The 27918-nt window shown below is 43.8% G+C and overlaps 1 protein-coding gene and 1 long non-coding RNA gene across 4 annotated transcripts in view; both read left to right on the top strand.

The window, feature by feature from the left end:
- LOC146404861 (uncharacterized) overlaps positions 1-11163 on the top strand; it is a 47985-nt gene extending 36822 nt beyond the window's left edge. The window contains exon 3 of the long non-coding RNA XR_014842164.1: positions 11044-11163. This is a non-coding gene — a long non-coding RNA (uncharacterized LOC146404861). The remainder of the gene's footprint in view (positions 1-11043) is intronic.
- Positions 11164-19212: 8049 nt separating this feature from the next.
- TMEM178A (transmembrane protein 178A) overlaps positions 19213-27918 on the top strand; it is a 56364-nt gene continuing 47658 nt past the window's right edge. For 2 of the 3 annotated variants that reach the window (XR_014842161.1, XM_021088341.2), the window contains exon 1: positions 19216-19865. Coding sequence is in view for 2 of the 3 variants with exons in the window: in XM_021088341.2 (XP_020944000.1) it covers positions 19466-19865 (400 nt within the window). In the remaining variant the exon portion in view is untranslated. Of the gene's footprint in view, positions 19866-27918 lie in introns of all 3 variants that reach the window. The other variant, XM_021088342.2, reaches the window with a different exon arrangement.

Raw genomic sequence — 27918 nt, 5'->3', positions numbered from 1 at the left:
GTTCCTAGTCAGATTCATTTCCACTGTGCCACGATGGGAACTCCTGGCTTCCTGAAGTTCTGTTTTGCTGATGAGTTTGCAGTTAACATGTTTTACTTCTGTAACTAAATATATATTTGCAAAAGGAGATTAAATAATTTAAAAGCTTTTCAGTCAAGATTCCCAGAGTAATCCTGGGATTAAACAGTAGCCAAAAAGAGTAAATTCATAATTACAAACAAAGGTTCCACCGTCACTTTGGGCTCTTAGATGAAGCATATCACCTGAGTGTATTTCTAGGATGTGTGTGTTCTGCCTTCTGAGAGAAGGTGGGACTATAAGTCCACGTTGTTTATCAACCTGGGCCTTTGTTCTATCAGCTTAATGATACTATTAATAACATACATTATTCATTTCCTATTTTATGGTTCACAGAGTACTTTTCATCTCTTGAATAATACAGCAAAGCTGTGAAGGGGTACTATTATCCTCGTTTCCAGAAAAAGCAATTGAGGTTTAGGGAAGTTCATAGACATGCTCTAAATCACACAACTAGTTAGGGCAGAACTGCGGTGGGAGTCAGATAGGGATCCCAATCCCAAGTTAGCCATTAATTCTAGAAAAATCACTGTTTTTCTAGGTCTTGGGTTCCTCTGCTATAAACCTGGGAGGGTGAAGTTTTCTAAGTATGAAAGTCTATAATTGTTTAGACAGAATTTACCTACCCCCCACCCCACCCCAATTAACTTTGGGACAATCCCATGGATATGTTTAAAGATACTGAACATTGTAAAGATATGGAAACCATCCTTTCTGTTAGTGTGTATAGGTGTAAGGTAAAGGGCTGGATATTTGTGAAGCGATTTAAAGGACTAATTATTGCAATTTGGTTGGAAGGAACCCAAGGTGGCATGGTCACGTCATCCCCACCATGCGTGATCCTCTTTTCCAGGTGGCACAGGTGGGAACTCGGGAAGCCTCTGGACATCGTGCATCTGTACTAACTCAGGTGGTTATGGCCCATCAGAGTCGAACTGTGATTCTTTTTTCCTGGCCTTGGTAATTCCAGCTGCTTACCTAAGCATTCCACTGGGATTAGAGAGGTGGTTCTATACAGCTCTAGTGGGTACAATGATAGTGCTAAATAAATATTTGCTAATAACTGGATCTGCAGTGTGCATATTAGGCAATTGGTCCATAAAGAAATGGACTTTTCTTATGACTGAATTAATGGTCTTATTAGTACCATCTCCCAAACAATGGAATCCTAATCACTTCATTAATCAACACAGTTTTCATGAACCTACCCCCTAAGGGCTGTGTTTTAAGACATAGCTTTTTTTTTATTCAGGAACGGTGAGAACAATAAATGACTGCCTTTGAAACAATAGTTATTCACAGGTCCCACGAGTGGTGGGGGGCACACCATGCCTTGAGGGGAGGGGAAAGTCAGGCGGGAAGCAGCAGGATCTGTCAGGAGGCAGAATGAGCACAGGAAAATGAGGGCAAGAGCCCATCTGCGGTTTCCAGGGGAAGAAACAGGTGAGGCAGGGTAAACAAGTTTAGGATTGCTAATTTGAATCATTCCAGTGGGTTCTGGGATATAGGGGCTGTCTCTGGCTTTTGGTACCCTGGCGCTGGGGTGATTCGGATGGGCCAGGGGACAGTGGCTCAGCATGAGAAAGCCCAGTTTATTGGGAGATGGTAAGGGCATGGCTTTGTTGGTTTGCATATGAAAGATGTGCTCCAGGGCTCCTTAACTGAGGAGTCTGCCTACTCAGGGAGAGGCAGTCTCTCCAGGGTCAACAAGGACCCAGGTGTCAAAGCTTCAGAGTGAAAAGGTATTCTACAGGCTGATCTAAATTAGGTTAGCCTTCAAAGGAAGCAAGGAATTGTCAAGCAGGGTGCTAATAAAAACTGGATATATTACCCATCACTCTGTAGAATATTATGTGTACTGACAGAGTACACCTTCATTGTGGATCACTGGTTTGGCATTCGTAAGTTTGGGAAAGGCAGGTATGTGTTTGCTTCCAAGACCACTAGATTACTTTGTCATATGAGAGAGGTTATTTCTTCAGTTCTTCTGCAGTGGAGTTATACAATTACCAGGTGGCAATGGGTTCTTGGTGTGGGATTTGTGTAGCCCCTTTCTCCTCCCCCCATATACGTACATTCATTATTAGCTTATTTGTCAAATTGAGAGGTAGAATATTTGCAAATGTGTGTGAGTGTAGGCAAGTCGATATATGCACATACCTTTTATCAAGGTGCAGGAAAACAAAACGTAAACCTTAACATAAGCATGGAATTTCAACAACAGTGCCTGTTAAAGTTGAAAAAGATTTATCACACTATTGCATCTCCACCCTCAACACCTGCCCCTTCCCTTGTCTAGTGAAAGATCTCTGAGAAATAAACAATTAAGTGCACATCTTCCTTTTCTTTTTTTTTTTTTTTTTTCAGGAATGACTTATGTAAAGACAGCATCAGGATCAATAGATTTGTTTGCTATAATGTATGGTACCCTCAAGCAAGTCTACTTAAAAACTTAGCCCATATGTATTATTGAACATTGGTCTTGTTTTTATGGTGAGTCATTAGCGCCACTGACTTTATCCTCTTGTACACACCCGTGAGGAATTTTCTCCCACTCTCCCACATAGACCTGGCAAGACAAAGCTTATATAGAATATGTTTTATACCCATTTGCTGGTTTAGCCAGAGAAGCAATGGGGAGGGGGATCTATGAGCCAGAAATTTCTCAGCTGGAAGAATCCAATTTAACCCTTTGGGAGGTAACTAATTTCTTTCATGACCTCATTCATGGCCACACAACCACCTTCCTCTAAACCCCTACTCAAATCGCCTCTCAAAATGGGGCTTATGGAATCCAGTTTCTAATAACTAACTTAAAGGACTTTTTTTTCTCATCATAACATCATTAACAAGAGAAATAAGGCCCACTATCAACCAAAAATGACTGGGGCAGACCTTGTGCATTTTATGCCTACACCCCAACTGTGTTCTTGACACCATTCACTTTTATCACTTTTATGGTGCTAAGAATATAAGCATTCTTCAGTTTCTCCATAAAGTGTTCATGACCAGCCTGCATTCCCTAGATTTATTATCTCCTTTTATATCTACTAGTTAACCTTGATGTCCTTCCTTCCTCCTGTACAATAAATTCTTCTTCTGGATCAAAACTGCTCATTCAATACACACCTGCCTTATAAGTAACTCTCAGGACACATGGGTCCTTTTTCAGAATTCATATTTGGAGCCCAAAGGCAGCCTTTAGGGCTTTGATAACTTGGGTTCAGATAATTAGGGCCATAGCTACATATGCTCCATTCTGTTAAATAAGGGGTGGAGATCCATATTTGAATGAAAGTGAAATTGAATTAAAAAAGCCCACAACTTCCCAGCTGTTTGATGTAGGAAACAGCTCATGGTTCTGCACAAATCAGAACTCATCAAATACATCTTTCCTGTGATTGTAGCGGACACAATCATTGGTGCTCAGGCTTCTCTGTTGCTTTCTGGAGCAAGCACTGCAAACCTTAGGAAGTCTTTCCTCTCCCTGGATGGCAGACAGGGTGGTACCTTGGGCGAGGGAATGAGTGCTCAGCTGAAATAAATGCCCGGAGTTCAGGGGGATTGGTTCAGACATTCACTCTCCAGCTGCCAGGAATTTTAATTATCAGGTCTGCTGGAATTCAGCAGACCCTTGGAGTGGGAGTGAAGGGGAAACAGAATCAGGGAGGAGGGGAAGGAGTGGTGACCTGTGGGCTACCTGGCTGAAAAAGAAAGCAGTTTAACTAAAGTATTAGTTTCTGATTGCTGCTATAACAAACTGCCACCACCATAAAGACTTAAGACAATTTATTACCTCAGCTCTGTAGGTCAGAAGTCCAAAGGTAGTGGACATCATGGGGCTGCATCCCTTTCTAAAAGCTCTAGGGGAGAATCTGTTTCCTTGCCCTTTCCAGCTTGAGAGGTTTCCTGCATTCCTTGGCTTGGGACCTACTTCTTCTATCTTCAAAGCCAGAAACAATACATCTCTCTAACCCCTTTTCCATCGTACACTTCTGGCTATAGCCAGGGAATTTTCTCTGGTTTTAAGAATGCATGTGATAAGATTGGACCCACGGGGATAATTCTGAATAATCTCCCCATTTTGAGATCCTTATTGCACCCAGGAAGTCCCTTTTGCCATGTAAGGTAGCATATTCATAGGTTCTTGGGGTGGGGGTGGGGGCAGATTATTTGATCCTAGCACAACCACACAGTCAGTAACCTCAATGAGACAGAAAAAGGAAGAAATTTCTACCTTATTTTTTTTCAAGCTAGTACCTGTGGCATATGGAAGTTCCCAGGTATTGGAGCTGCCAGCCTATGCCACAGCCACAGTAACACCAGATCCAAGCCATGTCTTTGAACTACACCACAGCTTGTGGCAACACTGCACCATTAACACACTGAGCAAGGCCAGGGATTGAACATAGATCCACATGGATACTAGTCAAGTTTGTTACCACTGAGCCCCAAAGGAAACTCCTAGAAGCTTCTACCCTTCTGTCTCCCTCAGATCTAATGGGATATTCATAGATGTTCAACAATTCTCTATTTGACATCAAATCAGTCTGTAAGTGACATTTTATTAGTAAGCAATATTATATCATAATTTTTCTTTATTCAAATTATTTATTTAAAAAAATTTTTATTTTATTTTTTTAAAAGAATCCTTTTATTTTGTTTTTGTTTTTGTTTTTGTCTTTTTAGGGCCTCACCTCCAGCATATGGAAGTTCCCAGGCAAGGGGTCTAATCAGAGCTGTAGCCGCTGGCCTATGCCAGAGCCACAGCACCTCAAGATCTGAGCCATGTCTGCGACATACACCACAGCTCACGGCAATGCCAGATCCTTAACCCACTGAGCAAGGCCAGGGATCGAACCCACAACCTCGTGGTTTCTAGTTGGATTCGTTAACCACTGCAAGGCCAGGGATCGAACCTACATCCTCATGGGTGCTAGATTCTTTTCCACTGAGCCATGAGAGGAACTCCAGAGGTAACATTCATTTCTCCTTCTCCATGTCTCGCCTTCAAATATCTATGAGCTTTCTCTGTCTTCAAAAACCTTTAAACTAGCTGACCTCTCTTAGCTGTAGAAAGATTCCCTCCCTCCTTTGACTCCCAATGTTCCCTGAAAATTAATCAACATGTTATCATTTTTGTTCCCTCACCTCTATTCATCCTTAAGACACCAGAAGTTTGACTCCTGCCTTGACTCCTTCATTGACCATGACCTGCTGAGGCCCCAGGTAATATGTTACTGAGACCCTTTCTCACTCTTCTATCGGCTGCTGGATATTCCCATGGCTTTCAATACCACTGACCAGACCCTTCTTGAAACTCCCCATCCCTGGCTTGTGTGGTTCTCCTGATTCACTCATAGCAAACTCCCAGATTCGGGTTCCTCATCCTTTTCCTCATGTTTGCCACTAGGTAGATACCTGCTGAATCTACTTTTCTATCCGGTGGATATTTCAATTCAGATATCCTTCCTTCCTCTCAGACCCATAAGGCAGAGCTTATGCCTCCAAATCTGTCCTCCCTCCTGACTTGCTTACCTACTTGCTTATATAAAGTTTGTTTAGAAGTTCCCGTTCTGGTGCTGCGGAAACTAATCCAACTAGTAACCATGAGGTTGTGGGTTTGATCCCGGGCCTCATTCAGTGGGTTAAGGATCTGGCATTACCATGATGTGTGGTATAGGTCACAGATGTGGCTCAGATTCTGCGTTGCTATGGTTGTTGTGTAGGCTGGCAGCTGTAGCTCCAATTTGACCTCTAGCTTGGGAACCTCCATATGATGTGGGTGGGGCCCTAGAAAGCAAAAAAAAAAAAAAAAAAAAAAAAGTTTTATTTATTTTAGTCAACAGATCTATCATGGCCCTAGCCATCTTGGCTTGAATCTCTAGCATTTGTGTCTGACTCTTTTTATCCCCTTAAGTTGACTTATTCACTATCTTTATTCATAATGTTTCTGGCATCTCTTTCTTTGCTTCCAAGGCTGCGCTCATGATTCTTGTCACCCAGGCCTGAGCAATCTGAAGTCCTTCCCAGTGCTCACTTCATGACCACTGCCAGATTACTTCCTAACCTCTCTGCTTCCATCATGTCATTCTTCTTTTCTTCGGTAGTTAAGATCTTAGTGTTGGTTAAACCCTCTACTGTCTGAATCTAATGACTATTTCCAAATTTATCATAAACTTTTCATCACAAACACTCCAAAACACTCCATTCTAGCCAGACCAAGGTGGACACTATCCCACAGACATACTTTGTTCATAACTATCTTTGGGTTCGCCTGGTTTTCCATTCCTGAAATATTATCTCCCTCTCCACCAATTTACTCTCATAGACCTTTCAAAGCTCAAGTCCCATTTTCCCCATCAATACTTCTTTGGCCATCTCCATTTTTAAGTTTTCTCCTTCCTCTGAACACATTCACATTTGCAGAGCATGTTGTAAATCAGCAGAGAACTTCCATAAGTTCCAATCATCCACCTACCCATCTTCCCATGACTGTCACCATGTCCTGAATTCTTTCCACTGGTACTATGGGTGAACTCTCCTCTTAGCTACCAGATCTCTTCCCTCTTGCCCATTCGCTGACTTCACTCCAACATTTCTGCTTCTTTTCTGCATCCGTTTCCCCATCACCCCCAGATCATTTCCATCTGTATATAAGCATGCTGTTATCTTTTCATCTTCAAGAAAACAAACCCTCTTTTAATCCAACTGCCACTTCTAAATATTACTCATTTTTTCTCCTTCTCTTTACAGCAAAATTCCTTGAAAAGTGATCTCCACTGCTCTAACTTCTCTCTTCCTATTCTGTCTTGAATGCATTCCAGTCAAGCTTACATCCCCAACACTCTGCTGAAAATGCTCTTATTAAGGTCGCCAAAGATTTCCACTTGGCTAACTCCAATGCTCAAGTCTCATCTTTCATCGTGCTTGACCTATCAGAAACGTTGAGACCTTAATGACTCTCTCCTATTTGAAACACTTTCTTCTCTTGGCTTCTCAGACTCTACCCTCTCCTCTCTCTCTGGTCACACCCTTCCATTCTCTTTTGCTGGTTCCTACGCATCCCCCAGATCTCAAATTACAGCAGTTTCCCATGTCTTAGTCCTTGGCCCTCTTTTCTTTCTGTCAACACTCACTCCCTGGATGATGTCATCTAATCTCATGGTTAAGGTACTATCTTTATGTGGATCCTGTGGCTCCCAAATTTATATCTTTAGCCTGAAATCCTTCCCTGAACCCTAGATGTGTATATCTAGTTGCTCACTCAGCATCTTAGATACCTAACAGGCATTCCAACTTAGTGCATCCCAAACCTATCTCCTGAGAGTGTTACTGTTCTAACTTACCCTTTCCATAGCTGCCTCATGTTCATCGATGACAATTCCACATAGTCCCTTCCTCTCTCTCTCAGCACACATTGTGTGCACTAGCAAATCCTGCTGACACTATCTTCAATACCCATCTGGAATCCATCCACTTACTGCCACTCCACTGTCATCACCTGGTCTAAAACACTTTCATTTCTCTATAACGATAGAAATAACAGCTAAGAGTGCAGTCATTGCATGCAGGCTTCAATCCTGGCTCTGCCATTTACTAAGAATATGACTTTGGGCAAGTTACTTACCCTTTCTGTGCTCCAGTTTTCTCATTTGCAAAATAAGAATATTGATGGTGATGATGATGATAAATGATTATTACAAGGATTAAATGAAAAAACATATAAAGTGCTTAGAACAATGCCTGGTAAATAGTATGCGATCAAGGAATGTCAGTTATGTACTATCGTTCTATAAATCCATAAACCTCCATGACTAAGAGGTGGCAAACAGTAGGCAAGAAGACCAGGGAAACCATGGAAATGGCCGTTCTTCTAAGCATAAGCCATTCAAACCATTAAATACCTAAACCTACACTGAACCAGCCTGGGAAATAATTGTTCCAGCCCATTCTGACCTGTGCTTACTGCTTATCTTGGGCAGTTTTTACCTACAAATTTATAGAATAATAGCACGTAGCTAACATCTCTTGACCATGCACTCTTCGTTATTGTCATCTCTTTTTCTTTTGTCTTGAGAACACTTTCTGTAGCTTCTCTTCTCCAAATCTCTTTTCAGATCCCAGGAACCCCAGACAACCTCAGTCCCGATCCTGGCTCTATTTTGGGTTGCCCTTCCCAGTCAGGATTCTATATCTAGTTTGCTGTCACTGCTATCCAAATATAACCTTTAAAAAGGTGTTCTATAAACCCAGTTAACAATACTGCTGTGAGAGCCATTTTCAATTCTCATTTTATTGACACAAAGCACCTGGGCTTCTTTGCAAAGTGATTGGTAGGGAAAAGGGTAGATTGCTGAGTGAGCATGGAAAAAGCTCACTAATTAAAACTACACACACAATGTTCAGGGCAAAAAGAGCCAGGCAGATTTCAGGGGGAAAAAATTGAGAAATGAAAGAATTTCCCTAAATATTTAGAAAGTCCTGAAGTTGGGATTCAACTTCAAGGTCTACAACTTCAAGGATCTCTTTTGGCTAACCTCCAGGATTCTTTGGAGAAAATCCTTCTCTGTTGTGTTTTTGTTTCCACGGGTCTCATAAGGGCACATGGTGGCCTGGCTGGAAAACACTAAGCAACATCTCCCCTACTGTCAGCCCCCTTCCTGACTTGCCACTCACATTGTCCAAGGCTCTCGATCACATGCTGACTACAGACACGGAATAAATTAGGCAGATGGAACTCATACATCAAAGCCACCTACTTGGACTCCTTTTTGGCCATTGGTGCATTTGCTCTCTCTCTTTTTAAATCAGCCTCATAAATCTGACCCTGACAAGGTCCTACCTCTTCATCCCAATAGTGAGATGGTAATTTGTCCTCAATCTTTCATCTGCTTCTCCACTTGAGTGACCATCAGTGCCACGTGGCACCCATTCAGTACAGGGGCTCAGGTGCGACTGTGGGGAGTTGTGGGCCAAGTCTTGCCAAACTGGTTACTCCTTCCAAAAGAACTGGATGGATCTCCAAGCACTGTGTATGTGGATGACAGCCCTCCACAGTGCCTGATGAAATGCCGGCATGCTGAGAGCTGCAAGGAACATGACACATTGTTACGCATCCTTTTCTTCTTCTTCTTCTTTTTTTTTTTTTTTTGGTCTTTTTGTCTTTTTAGGGCCGCATTGTGGCATATGGAGGTTCCCAGGCTAGGGGTCGAATTGGAGCTGTAGCTGCCGGCCTACACCACAGCCACAGCAACGCCAGACCCAAGCCATGTCTGTGACCTACAGTACAGCTCATGGCAACACTTGATCCTTAACCCATTGAGCGAGGCCAGGCATTGAACCTCCGTCCTGGATACTAGTCAGATTGTCTCTGCTGAGCCACTATGGGAGCTTCTGTTATATATTCTTAGGTATTCTTCCAAGTATCTGATTCATGGTAGCTCTTCACATACTGGCTAATGATTACCCAAATTCAAATAATTTTTCAAGAGGCTTATCCAAGTCAAGAATTGAAGGAAGGAGTTTCCATTGTGGCTCAGTGGGTTAAGAACCTGACATAGCATAGCCTCTGTAAGGATTCAAGTTCCATCCCTGGCCTGGCTCAGTGGATTAAGGATCTGGCATTGCCACAAGCTGTGGTGTAGATTGCAGATGCAGCTTGGATCCAGGGTTGCTGCGAGTGTGGCACAGGCAGGCAGCTGCATCTATGATTTGACCCTTAGCCCGGAAACTTCCATATGCAGCAGATGCAGCTCTTAAAAAAAAAAAAGAAAAAGAAAAAAGAAAAAAAAGAATTGAAGGAAGAAGAAAGCGTTGTCTAGGGTGGTGCCATTGCTCTCTCAGGTGGGGGCAGGGGCAGATGCCTCCAGACCTGCATTGAAGTCATCATTTTCAGGGACACGACTCAGTCTTTATCTCCTGGTCTTGAGGATGTACATCAGGAAGGTCGACTTAGGTTATGTGGGCAAAGTTTGGATTTCCCATCCTTTATGGAGAGCTGCCTTCTGGCTTCCAGGGGCCGCATCTTGGCTGGGTCTTGAGTCCTTCCTGTGTCTTTGCCTTTTTCTCTCCGCCCTTCTTAGAAGAGGCTGTCTCTTTTTCTTCTCTCATCCAGATGCTGTTTACTGCTGGCTTAATGGCCCCCTGTCCTCTCTGGCTTCCCCAGCCCCTTGCATGGGGAGGGAACCTCCAGGTTCTCCCTCTATTTCCCTCATATGATTTGAATCCATAAAAACAGGCAGTCATTTTCTACAGAGGCCTTTCTGTCTAGTCCATTTAGAGACCTTGAGAAATGGAGATACCTTATCGGACTCTGGCAGCTTATTTTGGCTATTCACAAAACACCCTTTATGGGCTCGTAATAAAATAGCCAATCGCAAGCACATAATGTTTTCTTGTACTTTTGAACGCCCATCATTCCACCAATACTACAGACGATTTATGTTTGTGGGAGCCTTAAGGTAAACCTCCAGGCTTTTCAATGGGGCACAGTTCTTAGGAGGATGTTCTGTAATGCACAGGATCATGGCCAGCAGATGTGAGCTGCCAACGGATATTATTGTTGGGGGTGGTAAGTAATAACAATCACAACAGCTGCTGTACACAGGGACACTTGTTACATGTCAGCCTTGACATTCACTGTGCTGCTAATGCTTTATTTCTTCATGTGTTCCATTCTCATAGCAGCTATAAGATGGATATTATTACTTTGATCCTCATTTTACAGATGAGGAAACTGAGGCTTGGAGAGGCTAAGTAAATCCTGCTCCCCACAAGAAAAGGGAACCCTCCTGCACTGCTGCTGGCAATGTAAATTGGTACAATCACTGTGGAAAACAGTATGGAGATACCTTAGAAAACTATACATAGAACTACCATATGACCCAGTAACACCACTCTTGGTCATATATTCAGACAAAACTTTCTTTGAAAATGACACATGCACCCTCATGTTCATTGCAGCACTATTCACAATAACCAAGACATGGAAACAACCTAAATGTCCTTCGACAGATGATTGGATTAAGAAGATGTGGTATATATACACAATGGAATACTACTCAGTTATAAAAAAGAACAAAATAATGCCACTTGCAGTAACATGGATGGAACTAGAGACTCATACTAAATGAAGTAAGTCAGAAAGAGAAAGACAAATACCATATGATATCACATATCTGGAATCTAATATATGGCACAAATGAAACTTTCCACAGAAAAGAAACTCATGGACATGGAGAACAGACTTGCAGTTGCCAAGGGGGAGGGGGAGGGAGTGGGAGGGACTGGGAATTTGGGGTTAATAGATGCAAACTATTGCCTTTGGAATGGATAAATAATGGGATCCTGCTGTATAGCACTGGGAAGTACGTCTGGTCACTTGCGATGGAGCATGATAATGTGAGAAGAAAGAATGTATACATGTATGTGTGACTGGGTCACCTCACTGCGCAGTAGAAAATTGACAGTACACTTGGAGTTCCCATCGTGGCTCAGTGGTTAACAACTCCAACTAGGAACCATGAGGTCTTGGGTTCGATCCCTGGCCTCGCTCAGTGGGTTAAGGATCCAGCATTGCTGTGAGTTCTGGTGTAGGTCACAGGAAGATCTTGGATCCCGAGTTTCTGTGGCTCTGGCATAGGCCGGCAGCAACAGCTCTGATTAGACCCCTAGCCTGGTAACCTCCATATGCTACAGGTGCGGCCCTAGAAAAGACAAAAACACCAAAAAATAAAAAAAAATAAATAAAAAAATTAAAAAAATCCTGCTTCCCACAAGATAATCCCATAGAATTTGAATCCAAGTCCCTCTGACCCCACAGCCCGAACTCTATATTGTCTTGTTGCTGTGTCATCAAAGCATATAATTAGACTCTCCTATTTTGGCTTTGGGGACATGCATTTTCTCAATTTCCTTTCTATCTTCCTTCCTGGTCCTCTCTGTGGCTCTTCCTCCCCTCATGGAACTTTTAAAGTCTCCAACATCTTAGAGCCTGTCTTGGCCTGAACCTCCTAGTTTTTCTAGCTACATTCTCCCCTAAGCAATCTCATCTACTCCTGTGAATTTAAATATAAACATGCATTTAACACCTATCTGCTGACATCTCTAAGATCTAAATCTTCCTTCCAGACTGCTGCCTTTACTCTCAGATTCATACCTCTGATTGAGATTTCTAAATGGCATCTCCAACTTAACCTGCCCCAAACAATTTTTTACTTCCTTCCCAAGAATGTTCCACACCTAAGTACATGATACCCCACCATTCAAACACTCAAACCAGAAATGTGGGCCTGCTTCCTGATTTCTCCTTTTCCTCATCTGGACTCACAGATATTCCATGAGTTCAACCTTGAACCACTTCTCTTTCTCCACTGCTATCTCTTTAGTCTAAGCTACTAATAGCCCTTGTCTAAACTATTGCCATAGTCTCCTGACTCGTTTCTCTGCTTTCATATTTGCCATCCCTAGTCCCAATTCATTTTTCACTTATTCGTCTGTGGCATTGACAATATGAATCAACTCATGCCCCCTCCTCCTTAAAACTCTCCAAAGTTTTTCTTTGACCGAAGTCCAGACTCCCCAGAATGCCCTTCAAGGCCACACATGAATGGGCTGTAGACTGACTTTGCTATTGAATCTCCAGCTACAGTGGTATCTCTCCAGTTCCTCAGTGATAAAAAGCTCTTTCATGCATCAGGACCTTTGCACTGGCAGTTCCCTCTGCCTAGGATGCCCTCTCCTTGGCTTATAGGTGCTCAGTAGATGTTAACTGAACGAATGAGGGTGGTAGATTGCCTCTCCTACTTGAATAAGATGTATAAGTAATATGAAAAAATCATGCCATTAAGAACTTCTTTAGCTATTTGTATTTATGGCATTTAAATGATGTGGGCTTACTACAATTAGATTATGGGTTTTCTTTCTTTTTTTTCTTTCTTTCTTTTTCTTTTTTTTTTTTTTTTTTTTTTTTTTTTTTTTTTTGGCTTTTTAGGGCTGCACCTGTGGCATATGGAGGTTCCCAGGCTAGGGGTCTAATCGGAGCTGTAGCCGCTGGCCTACGCCAGAGCCACAGCAACACCAGATCTGAGCCATGTCTGCGACCTACACCACAGCCCACGGCAACACTGGATCCTTAGCACACTGATCGAGGCCAGGGATCGAACGTGCAGCCTCATGGTTCCCAGTCAGATTCGTTTCTGCTGCACCACAAGGGGGAACCCCTAGATGACGGGTTTTCTGAAGCACGTTTCTGTGTTTACATGGATGGAGTAAACATAACATGGATGGTGGGAGGAAACATAATTAGTATGCAGTAATTAGGACTCATTAATCCTAAGAGGTAGATATTGATATCCCTGTTTTTCAGAACTTGTGATTCAGAGAGGTTGTGTGACTGGTAAGGATGAGCAGGTAAGGAGCAGTGGGCTGGAATTTACAGGTGATCTGACTCCAGTGCCCTGTGTTATCCTGGTGCCTTTACATAGACAGACACAACTGAGAGAGAGCTTTGAAAGTAAGAAAAAGGAGAGAGATGCCTGGAAACACTGGCTTTTTTGTTCACCTAGGCAGTTTCACAGGCTGCTGTGAATCAGAGAAACTGGATATCTTCGTTATGTCCAGCTGCCTTGGTTGTCAGACATGGCCCGGATGAGTTGAATTAGCCCTCAACTTAGAAACCTACAGATAAGGCAGGGAATCCAGTTAGGTATGGCAATTAATGAGCTTCCATCTGCTAAAACATCACACTGTGAGTGGGACTTAACATGGTTATGGGTTTTCTTTGAACGTGGGTTTTTTTTTTTTTTTTCCCACCATATGTGCTTAAAGGCTCCAAAAAGGAAACAGCTTAATCCAGAAATGTGAAAAAGAATGGTGACATTCCATGGTGTGTCAGTGAAATGAGAAACTTATCAGGCACTGTCTATTTTGGGTCTTTGTGGTATTTTCTGGTTCCAGGCTTCTACTTAGTGACAGAATGGTCAGATGAATTACCACATGCGTGGGGTAGAGAGAAGCCCCATGGTAGGTGCTGCTTCTAAAATTTACTTTTGGCTTTGCCCTGGACTAAATTGACACATATACAGAAAATACCCTGCTTCTTCCCAGGCCTCGCTCACATAGCATCTAGTCTCCTTGGCTTTACCACATTCTTGGAAATCGGCCTCTCTGTACCATGTTTCCCTGTTGAATTTTGTCTGCATCTCTGTGATGGCACTCAGCCCAGGCATCCCTCTTTACAACCCCTTGCATCTCCCTCTCTCCTTCCTCTCCTAACCCAAGACTCCCTGAGGGCACAGGCCACGGTTTTTCTCATCTTCGCTTAACCCAGTGGGACCCAGCACAAGAACTTCACATTGGAAGTGCTCAATAAATGCTGTCAAACTAAAATAAAATTGTTGTAGGGGAACAGTTTAGAATATGACGTTAATATGAGGTACCTCAATGATTTGCATAAATAACATATTGTAGATCGACATCATTGACTCCATCCTCATGTTCAAGACTGGAAAAATGTTAGCGAGTACCAAGAATAAACCCCTGCTCTTTATGAAATCCGGTGTGTGGTTTTGGTTGAACTGCATAATCTAAATCCTGTGGAATCTAAATGTTTGAAATGAGGAAAGATACTGCTTTTAGTGGCAGCACTGGGGCAAAATGGTGAATGCCTTTTAGGGTATTCGTGGTTAGCATGGTTAGCTTAGGACAGGTATGTCAATAAATCATTGCCAAAGCTCTGTGATAATTGGAGACCTCTCTCTCTCTCTCTCTGTGTGTATACTTTTTTTGTAAGAAAATATTTACTTAAGAAATTTCTGACCGTAGAGAGAAATACAATGAATGTCACAAAGCACCTAGATATTGTGATAAGTGTATTTGGAGAAGGCAAAAGTGTTTTGTTTTCTAAATATTTAAACATAGCCAACACATCAGATGGGATGTTTAAATGCTAGGGGAATACTCAGAGTAACACAGAAGGGCTGTAGAGTAATATGGAGGAGAATTTGCTGTAACCTAGGGAGGAGAGTTATGCTGAAGCAGAGCATCATGAAAACAATGTTTGAGGAAGATGCATGTGGCAGCAGTGTCCAGGATAACTTCAGGAAGAGCTGCCCATGAATCCAGCTATCCTGAAATCATTCAGGCCAAGGAGGGCACTGGGAATAATAATCCAGATGTGAGGTGACAGAGGCACAGTGACAGCAATGGTTGAAACACAGAGGAAAGTTAGGTTACAAAGAGTTCCAGGAGGAATCCCTACCACTTTGTGAATGCAATAGATAATTCTAAAATATTGAGTCTGAGTCACTTGATTGATGAGTCCATGCAAGAAAGAGAGAGAAGAGAGGAGGGCTGTGGGGCCATAGGGAAATATAAGAGTGGACCTTTGGACACACTGAATTTTACAATACAGTGAGACATCCGGGTGGAAATTCTCTCACTCCATCCCTATCATTTTAGCACAGTGTTATTCTGCAAGGGAGATACTGGTGATATCAAATCTGGAGATGGCAAAGAGAAATTGAGGACAAGTGAACAAGCTAAGTTTGAAAACGTGGAGGGCAGAGTACCACCACAGCTGATACATGCCTCAGTGTTCTGACTGGATTTGATCCCCTGTCATCTTGACTCCCTGCCAGGTGGAATGCCCTTGTACAGTGACTGTATTCTGCCTTAGACTTTTGTTTTGTTTTGTTTTGTCTTTTTAGGGACACTCCTGCCGCATATGGAGGTAGTCAGGCTAGGGGTCAAATCAGAATGGTAGCTCCTGGCCTACACCACAGCTACTGCAATGCCAGATCTTCAATGCTGGATCCTAACCACCCCCACCTCCTTTATTTTTATTTTTTTAATGATTTTTGTTTTTTTCCATTATAGTTGGTTTACAGCTTTCTGTGAATTTCTACCTACAGCAAAGTGACCCAGTCTCTCTCTCTCTCTCACACACACACACATATGTATATGTACATTCTTTTTCTCACATTATCCTCCATCATGTTCCATCACAAGTGACTAGATACAGTTCCCTGTGCAATCCAGCAGGATCTCATTGTTTATCCACTCCACATGCAATTGGTTGCACCTATTAACCCCAGATTCCCGGTCTATTCCACTCCCACCTCCCTCCCTTGGCAACCACAAGTCTGTTTTCCAAGTCCCAAGTCCATGAGTTTCTTTTCTGTGGAAAGGTTCATTTGTGCCATATATTAGATTTCAGATATTAGTGATATCATATGGTATTTGTCCTTATCTTTCTGACTTACTTCACTTAGTATGAGAGTCTCTAGTTCCATCAAAGTGGCCACAAATGGCTTAGACTTCTGCTTCTCCTCTGCAAGTATTTAGCTTGTGGTCAGGGGTTAGAACATGTCAACCTTATGCTTTCAAAATGTAGGGAAGCATTCTTCTTTGACAGTGGCCTCAAATATGGAAGCCTCCAAATCTGTCAGGTAGCTACATAAATCAGAGTTATATTCTGATCATAATGCCGGTGTTTCTGATCTATTCCTCTGGGTAAAGTTGAACTCATCTTTGGAGAGCTAACTCACTAGTTACTGTCTCTAAGTGGCCTTCCCAACTCCCCAGGCAGTTAGTCTTTTCATTGTCTATGTTCTCACACACTTTGTTCCAATTTCTACCAGAGTGCATAGAAAAATCTATGCGTCTGTCTCTTGCCACTCGACTGAGAGCATCCTGAAGATGGGAGCCATGTATTCCTCTTTGTATTTCCTACTCCCCTACCAGAGAGGGGCTAGTGGGTGATATTTCACTGTTGGAACTATCCAAAACAGAAATTTTACAAACATGGATGAAGCAATACACAGTTGCTGTAGCAAAACCTGTGCACACATCATATGTCACATGGCTGCTGATGCCGTTAATGCTGCACCAGCAGAGGCAGAGCTCTCATTACATGCTGCTGGCCCATATTTGTAATGTGTGACATTTTTTATGAAACACTGTCAAGGGTAATCCATCATATAGTAACCTTTAGATTATATGCTGAGACTGGTCTTAAACATAGTCATAAATGAACTTCAAGGATAATGCTACTTTTCTGAGATGGGTATGATCAAAGGGTTCTGGCTAGGAAAATGGAGCAGAACATTTTTTTCTTCTAAGTTAAACAGATGTGCCTGGAAAAGAGCTTTCCTTTTGTTGGCTCCAGTTGAGGACATGGTTGTGGTATGAATATGATCAGGTGACTCTGAAATCTGGCGGAATGTTTATTGCTTGTAGTACATCAGTGTTTGAAAAGAGGGTGAAGAGTTGCTAAAGGTTTGACCACCCTTGGGACTTGCAAGTTCTGTAATCTCAAGAGGCATTTTTAAAAATGGAGGGACACGTAGCAACTTAAGCGAATTTCATCTGTCAACTGTGGGCTCAACAGTTAAAGATATTCTCTCTGTGTATCCATAAAGCTTTAGGATTTTACACATATTATAGAGTATAAATAAAAGAAAGCTTCTAAGTCTCATCATTTTTGTGTAAATCTAGATAAGACTCCTTTGATGAGCTTAGCGTTTCCTGTTAAGGAAAAGCTTATAGGTGAGAGGAACACTAAAATTATAATTATTTGTCTTCCTTAATTAGACTGGAGCTCACCATAGATCTTGCTGAAGCTGTGAGAAAATCCAAGTAATAATTCACATTGTCGGGTCAGCAGAAATGCACATGGGGTTCCACGATGACTGTAAGATTTGCTTAAGTGATCTATCTGAACTGAGAAGCTCAGAAAGGTACTCTCTGAAGGTGCTGAGTACAAACAGCAATGAAAATAAATCCCAGCAAGATTCTTATACCACCTTTACAGACGTCACTTCAGAGGAAATATATGTCACATTAATATCAGTTGATGGGGGCACTAATTAATAAGTCCCATTAAATCGTGGAGTAATGACATTTAGCATCTAATGAATGCCTTATAATCTTTAGATCATTAATATTTCATCGTATAAGAACACAAGCATTGGCATCCTGGGCTTTCACAGCACGGTTCTCTGTCTGTGATGTGGCCCCTAGGGCGTTAAGTGGCACAAGGGTATTGGTCCTCTGTGGTGAGACGCCACAACACAAGCGATTAACTCTTTCAGGACCCTGCGTCCTCACGTTTCCTCATTTTAGAAAATGTGAATCCGCCTCCCATTCTCAGAATTAACATCTGTGACCGCCTGAGTACCATGGAAAACAGAAGCAAGCTGAGATGTTGACTTTGTTGTGCAGTATTGCGTCGTCGCTGTCGACCCTGCCAGCCCAGGCAAGAAACTCGCATTGGAGGGGAAAAAAAAAATCATTCCTTTGATTTATTACTAAGGATTTTCTTTATTCAAGGGCAACGATCACCTCACAGAGCAGGTGCCATTGCAAGGGCTTATTGATCCTATGCATTTCTAGAAATTCCAGGAGGTGGTCAACGAAGAAGTCCACCTCCCAGCAGGCTGAAGTGAAGTAGGAGAAAAATCTCTGGCCATTGGTCTTTCGCTCCAGTGACACTCGCTTGCTTTTCTTTCAGAAGAGGGGCTGGAGCGGAGAGAGCGCTGAGAGCTTGCCGTGGGCGAGTAAGAGGGAAAGGGGGGGATCGCAGCCAGAGAGTGGCCAAGGGGTCGCAGAGGCTGCATCCTTTAGGAGGCGGAGAAAGGGTATTCAGCTCCAGATGGGAGATTCCTGAGAGTTAAATTGATCACTACGCAGCCCGACCTGGATGGGATTTGCTTCTGGGTACAAAACGGGACACTGATCAAAATCAACTTGGACAAGTGACAAGACTGAGTCTGATGCTGTTGATGTCTTTTCACGTCGTTGGAGGGGAGAGGAAGGCAGGCATTGCGCTCAGGGGTAACTGGAGAGAATCCTCGAGCCGAGGACAGGGATAGGAAGGGACAGGAGCGGGGGCAAAAGAGGGACAAAAAGAGTGGGGAAAAAGAGTTGAAGAAAAGTAAGGGGGAAGTAGGGACAGGGTTAAGGGGAGAGGAGGAGAGAAAAGTGAGGGCGACGAGGAGGGATTCGAAAGGGAAGGAGGGTCGCAGGAGAGCGGGGTGGACCGCTGGACGGCTAGGTGGGGAGGGGCGAAGCCGTAGAGCGGGGGTGGGGGGTGCCAGGAAGGAGGCAGGGGGCTGCGGGAGCGGAGGGAGCAAGGAAGTGCTCGAGGCGCGGCGAGGCGCGGAGCGGCGGCCCGGGGAGGGGGCGGGCGCGCGGTCGGAAGGGAGCCGGGGAGGGAGCGCGCCGGGCCGGGAGCAGGGCGGGGAGGCCGCGGGCTGGCAGGCGGGCAGGAGGTGGGGGGCAGGTGGGGGAGCGCGGGAGGGAGCGCGGAGCGAGCCGAGGCCAAGTGCATTGTGTCTGGCGGCGGCGCGCGAGCCCACCGGCGGCCGCGGCGGGGCGGGCAGCCATGGAGCCGCGGGCGCTCGTCACCGCGCTCAGCCTCGGCCTCAGCCTCTGCTCCCTGGGGCTGCTGGTCACGGCCATCTTCACCGACCACTGGTACGAGACCGACCCCCGGCGCCACAAGGAGAGCTGCGAGCGCAGCCGCGCCGGCGCCGACCCCCCGGACCAGAAGAACCGCCTGATGCCGCTGTCGCACCTGCCGCTGCGGGACTCGCCCCCCCTGGGGCGCAGGCTGCTCCCGGGCGGCCCGGGGCGCGCTGACCCCGAGTCCTGGCGCTCGCTGCTGGGGCTCGGCGGGCTAGACGCCGAGTGCGGCCGGCCGCTCTTCGCCACCTACTCCGGCCTCTGGAGGAAGTGTTACTTCCTGGGCATCGACCGGGACATCGACACCCTCATCCTGAAAGGTGAGTGGCGGACGCACCCTGCGTCCTGAGCACCAGCGCGTGGAGCGCAGCTCCCCAGGGGCGCCCCGGTCCCCACGGCCGCTTCTCTGCCGCGTCCCTGGCACCTTCTTTCATCTTCCCCACCGTTTCCTTTATCACTCTTTCGTTCCCGGTCCTCCTTTCTTCTCTCTTGCTCTGCTTTCTTTCCACGACACTCTTTTTTCCCTCTCATCCTCCTCTTCCTTTTCCCTCAAATCTGTACTCCAGAGCCCTGCCTCTGTCTCCTTGCCTTCCTCTCTTCCTGGTTTCTCGTCCTTCGTTGTCTTTGTACACCTGCCTGACTTGGAATGCATGTGTCAGTTTTCTGGACGCTGCACCCCAGGAGGATAACAATGAAAAAAAAAAACCCCGACCTTTCGCAGGCGGGCTCCTTGTTTCAAGTTGTGCTTCCCTTTTAGAAACACCTTTGGAAGAAAAGTGGTGCAAACCTCCGAAGAGGAGGAAAAGGGCTTTTTCTAGTATTGTGCTGATGTTGGTAGCCTACAGAACTGATGTGGTCATGCCAGTCTGACAGGCTGATGGGGAGCTAAGGAGGCCAGGGGAGGAACCTTCCTCCAAACCCTCCAAGTGCAGGGTTCCTTTAGTTTAGACCTTAGATAACATTAATGCATCAGTGAAGGCAGCTGAATGCAGATAGAATATATAGTTTTTCCCAACCTTCCTTATGACTAGGCACACCATTCCCCGTGTCCAGTCACACCAGGTCGAGGAGAGTGGAAAACCCGTCCAAGCCTTTTAAAGTAGAGCTTTCCGGATTTCGCATGGAGTCTCTCCATCTTTTACTTGTGAGACCTTGCAAGGCTTTTGTTGTTGTTGTTGTTTTGTTATTTGAAGCTGAGTTGTAGAGCATCAATTTGCTCTTCTGAAGTCTGTGGAACACCTGGCTCCCTTGTGTGTAATCAGACCCTTTGAATTTTTTTTTTTTTTGTAATCTCATTCATGTAAAAATATTCAGTGTGACAATCCTATTGCTGAAGCTTCCTTCTAACTTTCAGAGCTTGACCCTTAGTATAATTCTTTTTCTCTGAGATGAAAAATCCCACCTTCTTTCCCTTGTACTCATTATTGCCAAAAAAGAAAAAGTCTAAAATCAGTACATTTTAATATTTAGTAGCCATTCAAGAAGGCAGAGAAACAGATTTGTGTCGAATTCCAGTTTGTAGTGGAATTGCATAGAGAGGACGGGGTTAATAACATGTTGGCCTCAGAGTCCTGTTAGTTGGCGCATTCTTCATTTCTCAAACATGTCAACTTCCTCCTTCCCATTGCTAGCTCAGCTGGGGACTGCCATCTGAAATCTGAAATCTGTCTGTGTGTGGAAGGACTCCCTGTGCTTGGGGTAGGGGCGGGGGTGGGGGGAGAAATCAGATACAGTAATCTTCCTTCCTTCACTTTATTCTTTCCTTTCCTAACTCTCCTCCAAATCTGATTTCTTCTTGTGAAGATACTGCATAATTAATTCTGATAGTAGCGGAGTACATGAACAAACTGTAAAAGCTGAATTCAGAGGCTCAGTTATGGAATGCTCATTTAGGCAAGGCAATTTTGAAAGCTAAGCAGTGTAGTCTGTCTTTGGAAATGACAGAGCTGCATTTCCTTACTCTCTCCATGTGCCTGGAGTATTTGCTTGCATGTAAATTGGATATAGAATGATGTGTGAAAGAGGAGGGTAGAGTTCATTGACCCCAAGGGCAGGAGAGAGAGCCTCCTAGGATACTGCTCATTCCCCACCTCTGCATGTGCCCTGGCTGGCTGAGGTGCCCAGCTCCCTGGTAGTCCAGAATTGAATAATCCTAGAGGTAAAAGGGACTCTAGAGGTCATTGAACCCAACCTCCCACCCATCGTTCCATTCCGTCTTCTACAATCTTTCTGACAAATGGATGTCCAGCCTAGCACTTCCATAAGCCATACAACTTGTGCACTAGTTAAAACAATTATAGTTTTCTAGCCATAAATGTATGTTTATATTAAACCAATCTCAGATTTATAATATTGATGGTGTTGAGCTAATCCTTGGTATAGAGCACGAAAGAGTTCTAGGTTATAATCAGTAGACCTGGGCTCCGTTGCTGGCTTTACCCCTCAATGGTAGTGTTTCCTTGACTAACATGTGTCCGGGCCTCCTTGGCCTTCAATTATTTTGTCCATAGTAGGAAGGCTCGCTATTGTTAGGGGATTTTCTAGTTCTAAAATCTGTCATGGTGGTAATAATGACAATGTAAATTTAGCTTCCTGGGAAGTTAATGAGCTGACATTATTAAGACATGAGGAGTTTGGAGAAACTGACAAACCTTCGGTAGGTTATGGGCTCATAATTTATCGTCTGGGCCATGGCCAAAAGAACCTCAAGGACTGTCAGCATTGCTAGGAGTCTATCTTGGGCGACTTACGTAACTCTTCTGGATCTCGGTTTCATCATCTGTGAAATGAATGGGTGAAATGAACAGCTTTAGAATTTTATAATTCTAAACCTCAAGATGATTTGGACACCCATATTAAGTAAACATTTTTACCTTTGTTTTGGCATCTGACATTAGTGTCTGTGGTATGAATTTCTTAAATGAGCTCCATATAACTAGAAATTGACATCACATTTAATTAAAAATTTGAGCAATCGAGGTCCCATGTTTCATTCTTACTTTCTTCTCTAAATTATCTTATGAGTCCTAACGTTTTGAAGAAAAGTAGACCCAGATGGGAGAATGGGGAGAGGTGGAAAAGGCCATAAGATGTGTCTGGCATATTTGTGAGCTGTTGAGTGAGAAAAAGGTCAGCCTTTCTTTGTGTGGACTTAGAGCACAAAGCCAGGAGGTAGGTGAAAGTTGCGGAGGGGAAAATGTAGAGTTGCTAACACGGAACATCTCTCACAATTGGAATTGGATGCACTTCCTGTTATTGGAGGCGGGGCAAGTATTTTTGAGAGATGTAGAGGAAAAAGGAACATTCAATGTGGACAATGAGAGACTGGCTTAGAAATGCAATGTGTAGGCTCCGTAATGTTAATCTACTTAAGAGAAATCACTTGAGCCAGAAAAGCAACCGTCGCATTGGGACAAGTATTTGGGAAAATTGTGAAATATTCTCTGATTGTCACCCGTTCATTGTGATTCTAGTTTACTTCTAGCCCAGAGTGACCTTAGGAGGTCTAGACTGGATTTCCAACTAGGACCTTCAATAAGAATGGAGATAAACTTATTGATAAACCCTTTAAGAACCAAGACTGGGACTCTGTGCTCCTCTACCAGGCTGACAAAGGACCATTCACCAGAATGGTTTGAGTTAAATTGTTTTTCCAGCAGCAAGTTCTCTTACTAGCACAGTATTGACCAGGCCACATTTCACTATCTTGCCCTCTTGGATAACATGGGAACTTACAAATGCTTTAGAGATATTAGATTCACATTATGGTTTACTAGCCAGTGCAATAAATGCCCACTGAATGCCTATTATGTGTAAGGTGGTACTAGGAAGACTTTGTATTTGAGTTGGTCAATTGACTAAATTATTCTTCCCTGGGGGCCCTTCTTGCAGCTAACTTTTGGTGCTAAGCAAGTTTTGCTGGTCAAAGTAAAGACTATCTCTGGTAATTATTCAGATGAAATTGTCCTCTGACTAGCACTTGGAAGCTAGAATAGTCACAGAGCCTTGTGGTAGGAACTTGAGAGAATGGGTTTAGAGGGTAGGGCCCTAGGTCCCCTGTGCCACTGGGGGTGTGACATTAGAAAGAAGACATTATGTGTAAAAATCACAGAAAGCAAGTAAGGCACGTGGGGTACATGGAGCCCAGGAAATGAGAGGAGGTGACTGAAAGAGAGGTTCTTTAGGAGTTCCTGTTGTGGCTCAATGGGTTAAGAGCCTGCCATAGTGTCCATAAGGATACGAGTTCGATCCCTGGCCTTGCTCAGTGGGTTAAGGTTCCCAGCAGATGTGGCTCAGATCCTGAGCTGCCAAGGCTATGGCGTAGACCAGCAGCTGCAGCCTGATTTGACCCCTAACCTGGGAACTTCCGTATGCCACAGACGTGGCCCTAAAAAAGGGGGGGGATTCCTGTCGTGGCTCAGTGCTTAACGAACCCCACAAGTATCCATGAAGACTCAGGTTTGATCCCTGGCCTCGATCAGTGGGTTAAGGATCTGGTGTTGCCATGAGCTGTGGTGTAGGCCACAGACATGGCTCAGATCTTGCTCTGCTGTGGGCTGTAGCATAGACTGGCAGCTATAGCTCCAATTCGACCCCTAGCCTGGGAACCTCCATATGCCGGGGGTGCAGCCCTAAAAAGACAAAAATAAAAGGGGGGGGATAGGTTCTTTATTCCTTCATTCATCCAATTTGTTCACTCAGTAAATATATATATATATATTGTGGGTCAGATACTGTTCCAGAAGATATAAGAGTGAACAAGGTGGGTAAAAATACTGCCGTGATAGAACTTACGTAAGTGGTAGAGTTACTTTCTAGTGGATTGCTCAGTAACTAATCTTGGTGGGCTGCGGGAGGGACACTTTGGGAAGGCTGCTGGTACTGGTAGGTGAATGACAGAAAATGCGGTGCAAAGTGATGGGGAGAGTCTGCCCTTTGGGGGATGCCCGGCTGGTCTTTTCCAAGCGTAATTCTTATGTTTAAACAACGGGATGAACAGTAAAATAGGAGGACAGATGGAAAGAGACTGAGTTGGAAACACTATATAATGCTTCTATCAGTTACTGAAAACACTGACTTTAATAAATAAACATTAATGAGTTTTGCAAATACATTCTGTGGAACTTTGGAGAAATTAATTTTGAATAAGATTTAGTCATTGAAATGATATCAAAAGTGCCAACTGTTCTTACTAGCCTTAACTTTAATTGAAAAAAATTTTTCATTAAGAACAATCAGTGTTACTTTTCAAATGCACCTTGTTCACGTCAACCAAATCCTAATGTTATATATTGGCTGAAATAAGGAAAATGAATGTTGTGGTGTTTTGTTTTTTATGAAATTAAAAGTGATAGAATTTCAGAAATGTGGAGATTAAAATTCTGTAGGCATACTGTTAACTTGTGTAAATCATTTGGGATTGAATTCTTGAAACTTGAAATAGAACATGTCCTTGTGGTTTCAGAAGCATTTTTCCTTTAATGAGATAAACAGAGATATCAAAGACAGTAGGACATAAATACTTTGTCATTTTGCTCTCTGCAAGAAAAAGAAAGTAGGAGAATTGGTAGGAATTTATTGCGTCTCTTCTTCACTCCACTAATGATTTATCTGTTTCCCCTGTTGGCTTATTTTCCATGAAATTAATAGTCTGTACAGGACCCACCAAGTTCTACCTGACACAGAAAGAGATTGATGATTTTCTTCAGCTCATTTGTAGACCAGAGTATCATTTGGTTAGAATAATTATCTCCCAAGAGCAGATGTATCTGGGAAATCTGAGAGGCAAGCACTGTTTCTCCTTGCTGACCCATTAGTTCACATACTGTTCTCAGACCTTCTCTTGGACCAGAAGATGCTACTGGCAGAGGGATTCCTCTCATTTGGGGGTGCTGGGGATATCATTAAGATTTCCTTTTTCTCGGAGTTCCTGTTGTGGCTCAGCAGAAATGAATCCGACTAGCATCCATGAGAATGCAGGTTCGATCCCTGGCCTCCACCAGTGGGTCGGGGATCCGGCGTTGCTGTGGCAGTGGCCTAGGCTGGCAGCTGTAGCTCCAGTTCAACCCCTAGCCTGGGAACTTTCATATGCTGTGGGTGTGTCCCTAAAAAGCAAAAAAAAAAAAAAAAAAAAAGATTTCCTTTTTTTCTTTACTTCTCAAGGCAAATGATAACCAAAACTGTCTTTTTTTTTTTTTTTTTTTTTGTCTTTCCTAGGGCCCCTCCAGTGGCATAGGAGGTTCCCAAGCTAGGGGTCTAATCTGAGCTGTAGCCACTGGCCTATGCCAGAGCCACAGCATCTCGGGATCCGAGCTGCGTCTGCGACCTACACCACAGCTCATGACAAAGCCGGATCCTCAACCCACTGAGCAAGGCCAGGGATCGAACCCGAACCCTCATGGTTCCTAGTCAGATTCGTTAACCACTGAGCCATGACGGGAGCTCCACCAAAACTGTCTTAAGCATCATTCTATGCTATTTATATTTTCTCACTTTAAAATTGGGTGCGTGGACTGAACTAACATATACATCATGAAACACAGATGAAAGCAAACTCTGATGGGATAGAGTAATAAATAGAAAAAGAAGTTCAACTATTTTCACCCCATATTCCAATTGGATGCTTGTTTACCCCCTGGCACATATACACTCTTCTTGGAGGACTGCTTTTCTTTCCTTTTTGTTTTTACGACTGCACCTGTAACATATGGATGTTCCCAAGCTAGGGGTGGAATCAGAGCTATACCACAGCCATGGCAAGACTGGATCTGAGCTGCATCTGTGAGCTACGCCACAGCTTGTGGCAGCAGCTGAATCCTTAACCCACCAAGTGTGGCCAGGGATTGAACCCTCATCCTCACGGAGACTGCATTGGGTTCTAAACTTGCTGAGCCATAACGGGAACTCAGGAAGACTGCCTTTCTCATTGCCCATCAGCAAAGCTGAGTTTCTCATCTGGGCAGAAGGATCATTTTTTTACCCCCATCATGGTTGAACTCTGTGGTGGGTCTCCCTATATGTGCACTGTAGTATCGCATATATTCATCTTGCACAGGGGAGAAAAGTAGATACATTTTATTTCTGTATCATTTCTTTTTTCTTTTTTTTTCTTTTTTTGCTTTTCAGGGCCTCACCCATGGCATATGGAGGTTCCCAGGCTAGGGGTCAAATTGGAGCTACAGCTGCTCACCTACACCACAGCTACAGCAACACAGGATCCGAGCTGCGTCTGCAACCTACACCACAGCTCACAGCAATGCCAGATCCTTAACCCACTGAGCGAGGTCAGGGATTGAACCCATAACCTCATGGTTTCTAGTAGGATTCGTTTCCGCTGCGCCACAACGGGAACTCCTGTATCATTTCTGGCATTAGACACAGTATAACCTGTGCCTTTCTGATTAAACAGTTGCCAGTTCATACTATATAACTCTTAATGACTAGATTTGCGGTTTTGTCCTGTGGTGTCTTGAGGCTGAACATACCCAAGTGTGACACCCTATGTTTCAACACACCCTCTTGCTAACACTCCTGAAGGTTGTCGTGCATGGAAATCAAATTCTTACTCACCACTCTGCTATCTAAAAAGATACTTGCTAGGAAAAAAAAAAAAGTAAAAAGATTCTTGCTTCCATTCTTTCCATCCCCACAGGGAAGTCATGTTTTTAAAATGATGTATAAACACAGAAGTGATGGTGCTTTAAGTGGTTTGTCATCAGAATGGCCAGAGTCAATGACATTTGTATCCACCATGTCTTATGGATAACATTTAGCAATGGCCTTGAGGGGAAAACCAGATGAGTTTTTTGCTATGCCATAGAAAGTTCACATCCAATTATACCCAAGTCTCCATGATTTTTTTCCTTCTCTCCTGATTTTTCTTGTTCAGAGCTCAAAAAGGGCCCTTAAACCCCATCAGGCAGACTGCTCAAAATTGCAAGTGTTCCTGATTGCCATAGAAGATAGGCTTTTGTTGGGGGAGCATCTGGAAGTTACGTGCCATTGAGGGGGTAATGGAGACTCTCAGTGTCAGTGCTACGTGGGAGGCCATGAGGAGTGGTGACGTTGAAGGAATTTAGGCAGGTCCTAGGGTTTTCCCAACAGTTACCAAGAATGAGCTCTCCTTTCATCTTTGAGTGCACCGCAGTGCAGTGTACACCAAGGTTCCTGATCTGTGTCCTCTGCCAAGCAAGCTGTGACTTTGGGTTGGCTGTGTCTTTGTTCCTTGAGCTCCTCTTTCTTGTGTCCACCTTATCTTTCAGAGAGATTCCACTGTACTTTGATACGCAATTGTATGACCATCTGAAGCCCATTTTCCTGTCTTACTTGCTGGTTAAAAGAATAAAAATAATGAGATTTGGTCATTTCCTTCAC

Source organism: Sus scrofa, chromosome 3 (assembly GCF_054392235.1).
Source record: "Sus scrofa isolate SSC_HxYL_T2T_F1_AM1 chromosome 3, Sscrofa_HxYL_maternal_Yorkshire_Landrace_v2.0, whole genome shotgun sequence".
Lineage (NCBI taxonomy): Eukaryota > Metazoa > Chordata > Mammalia > Artiodactyla > Suidae > Sus > Sus scrofa.
Note: the sequence above shows the minus strand (reverse complement) of the source record. Positions and strands in the feature narration are given on the sequence as shown.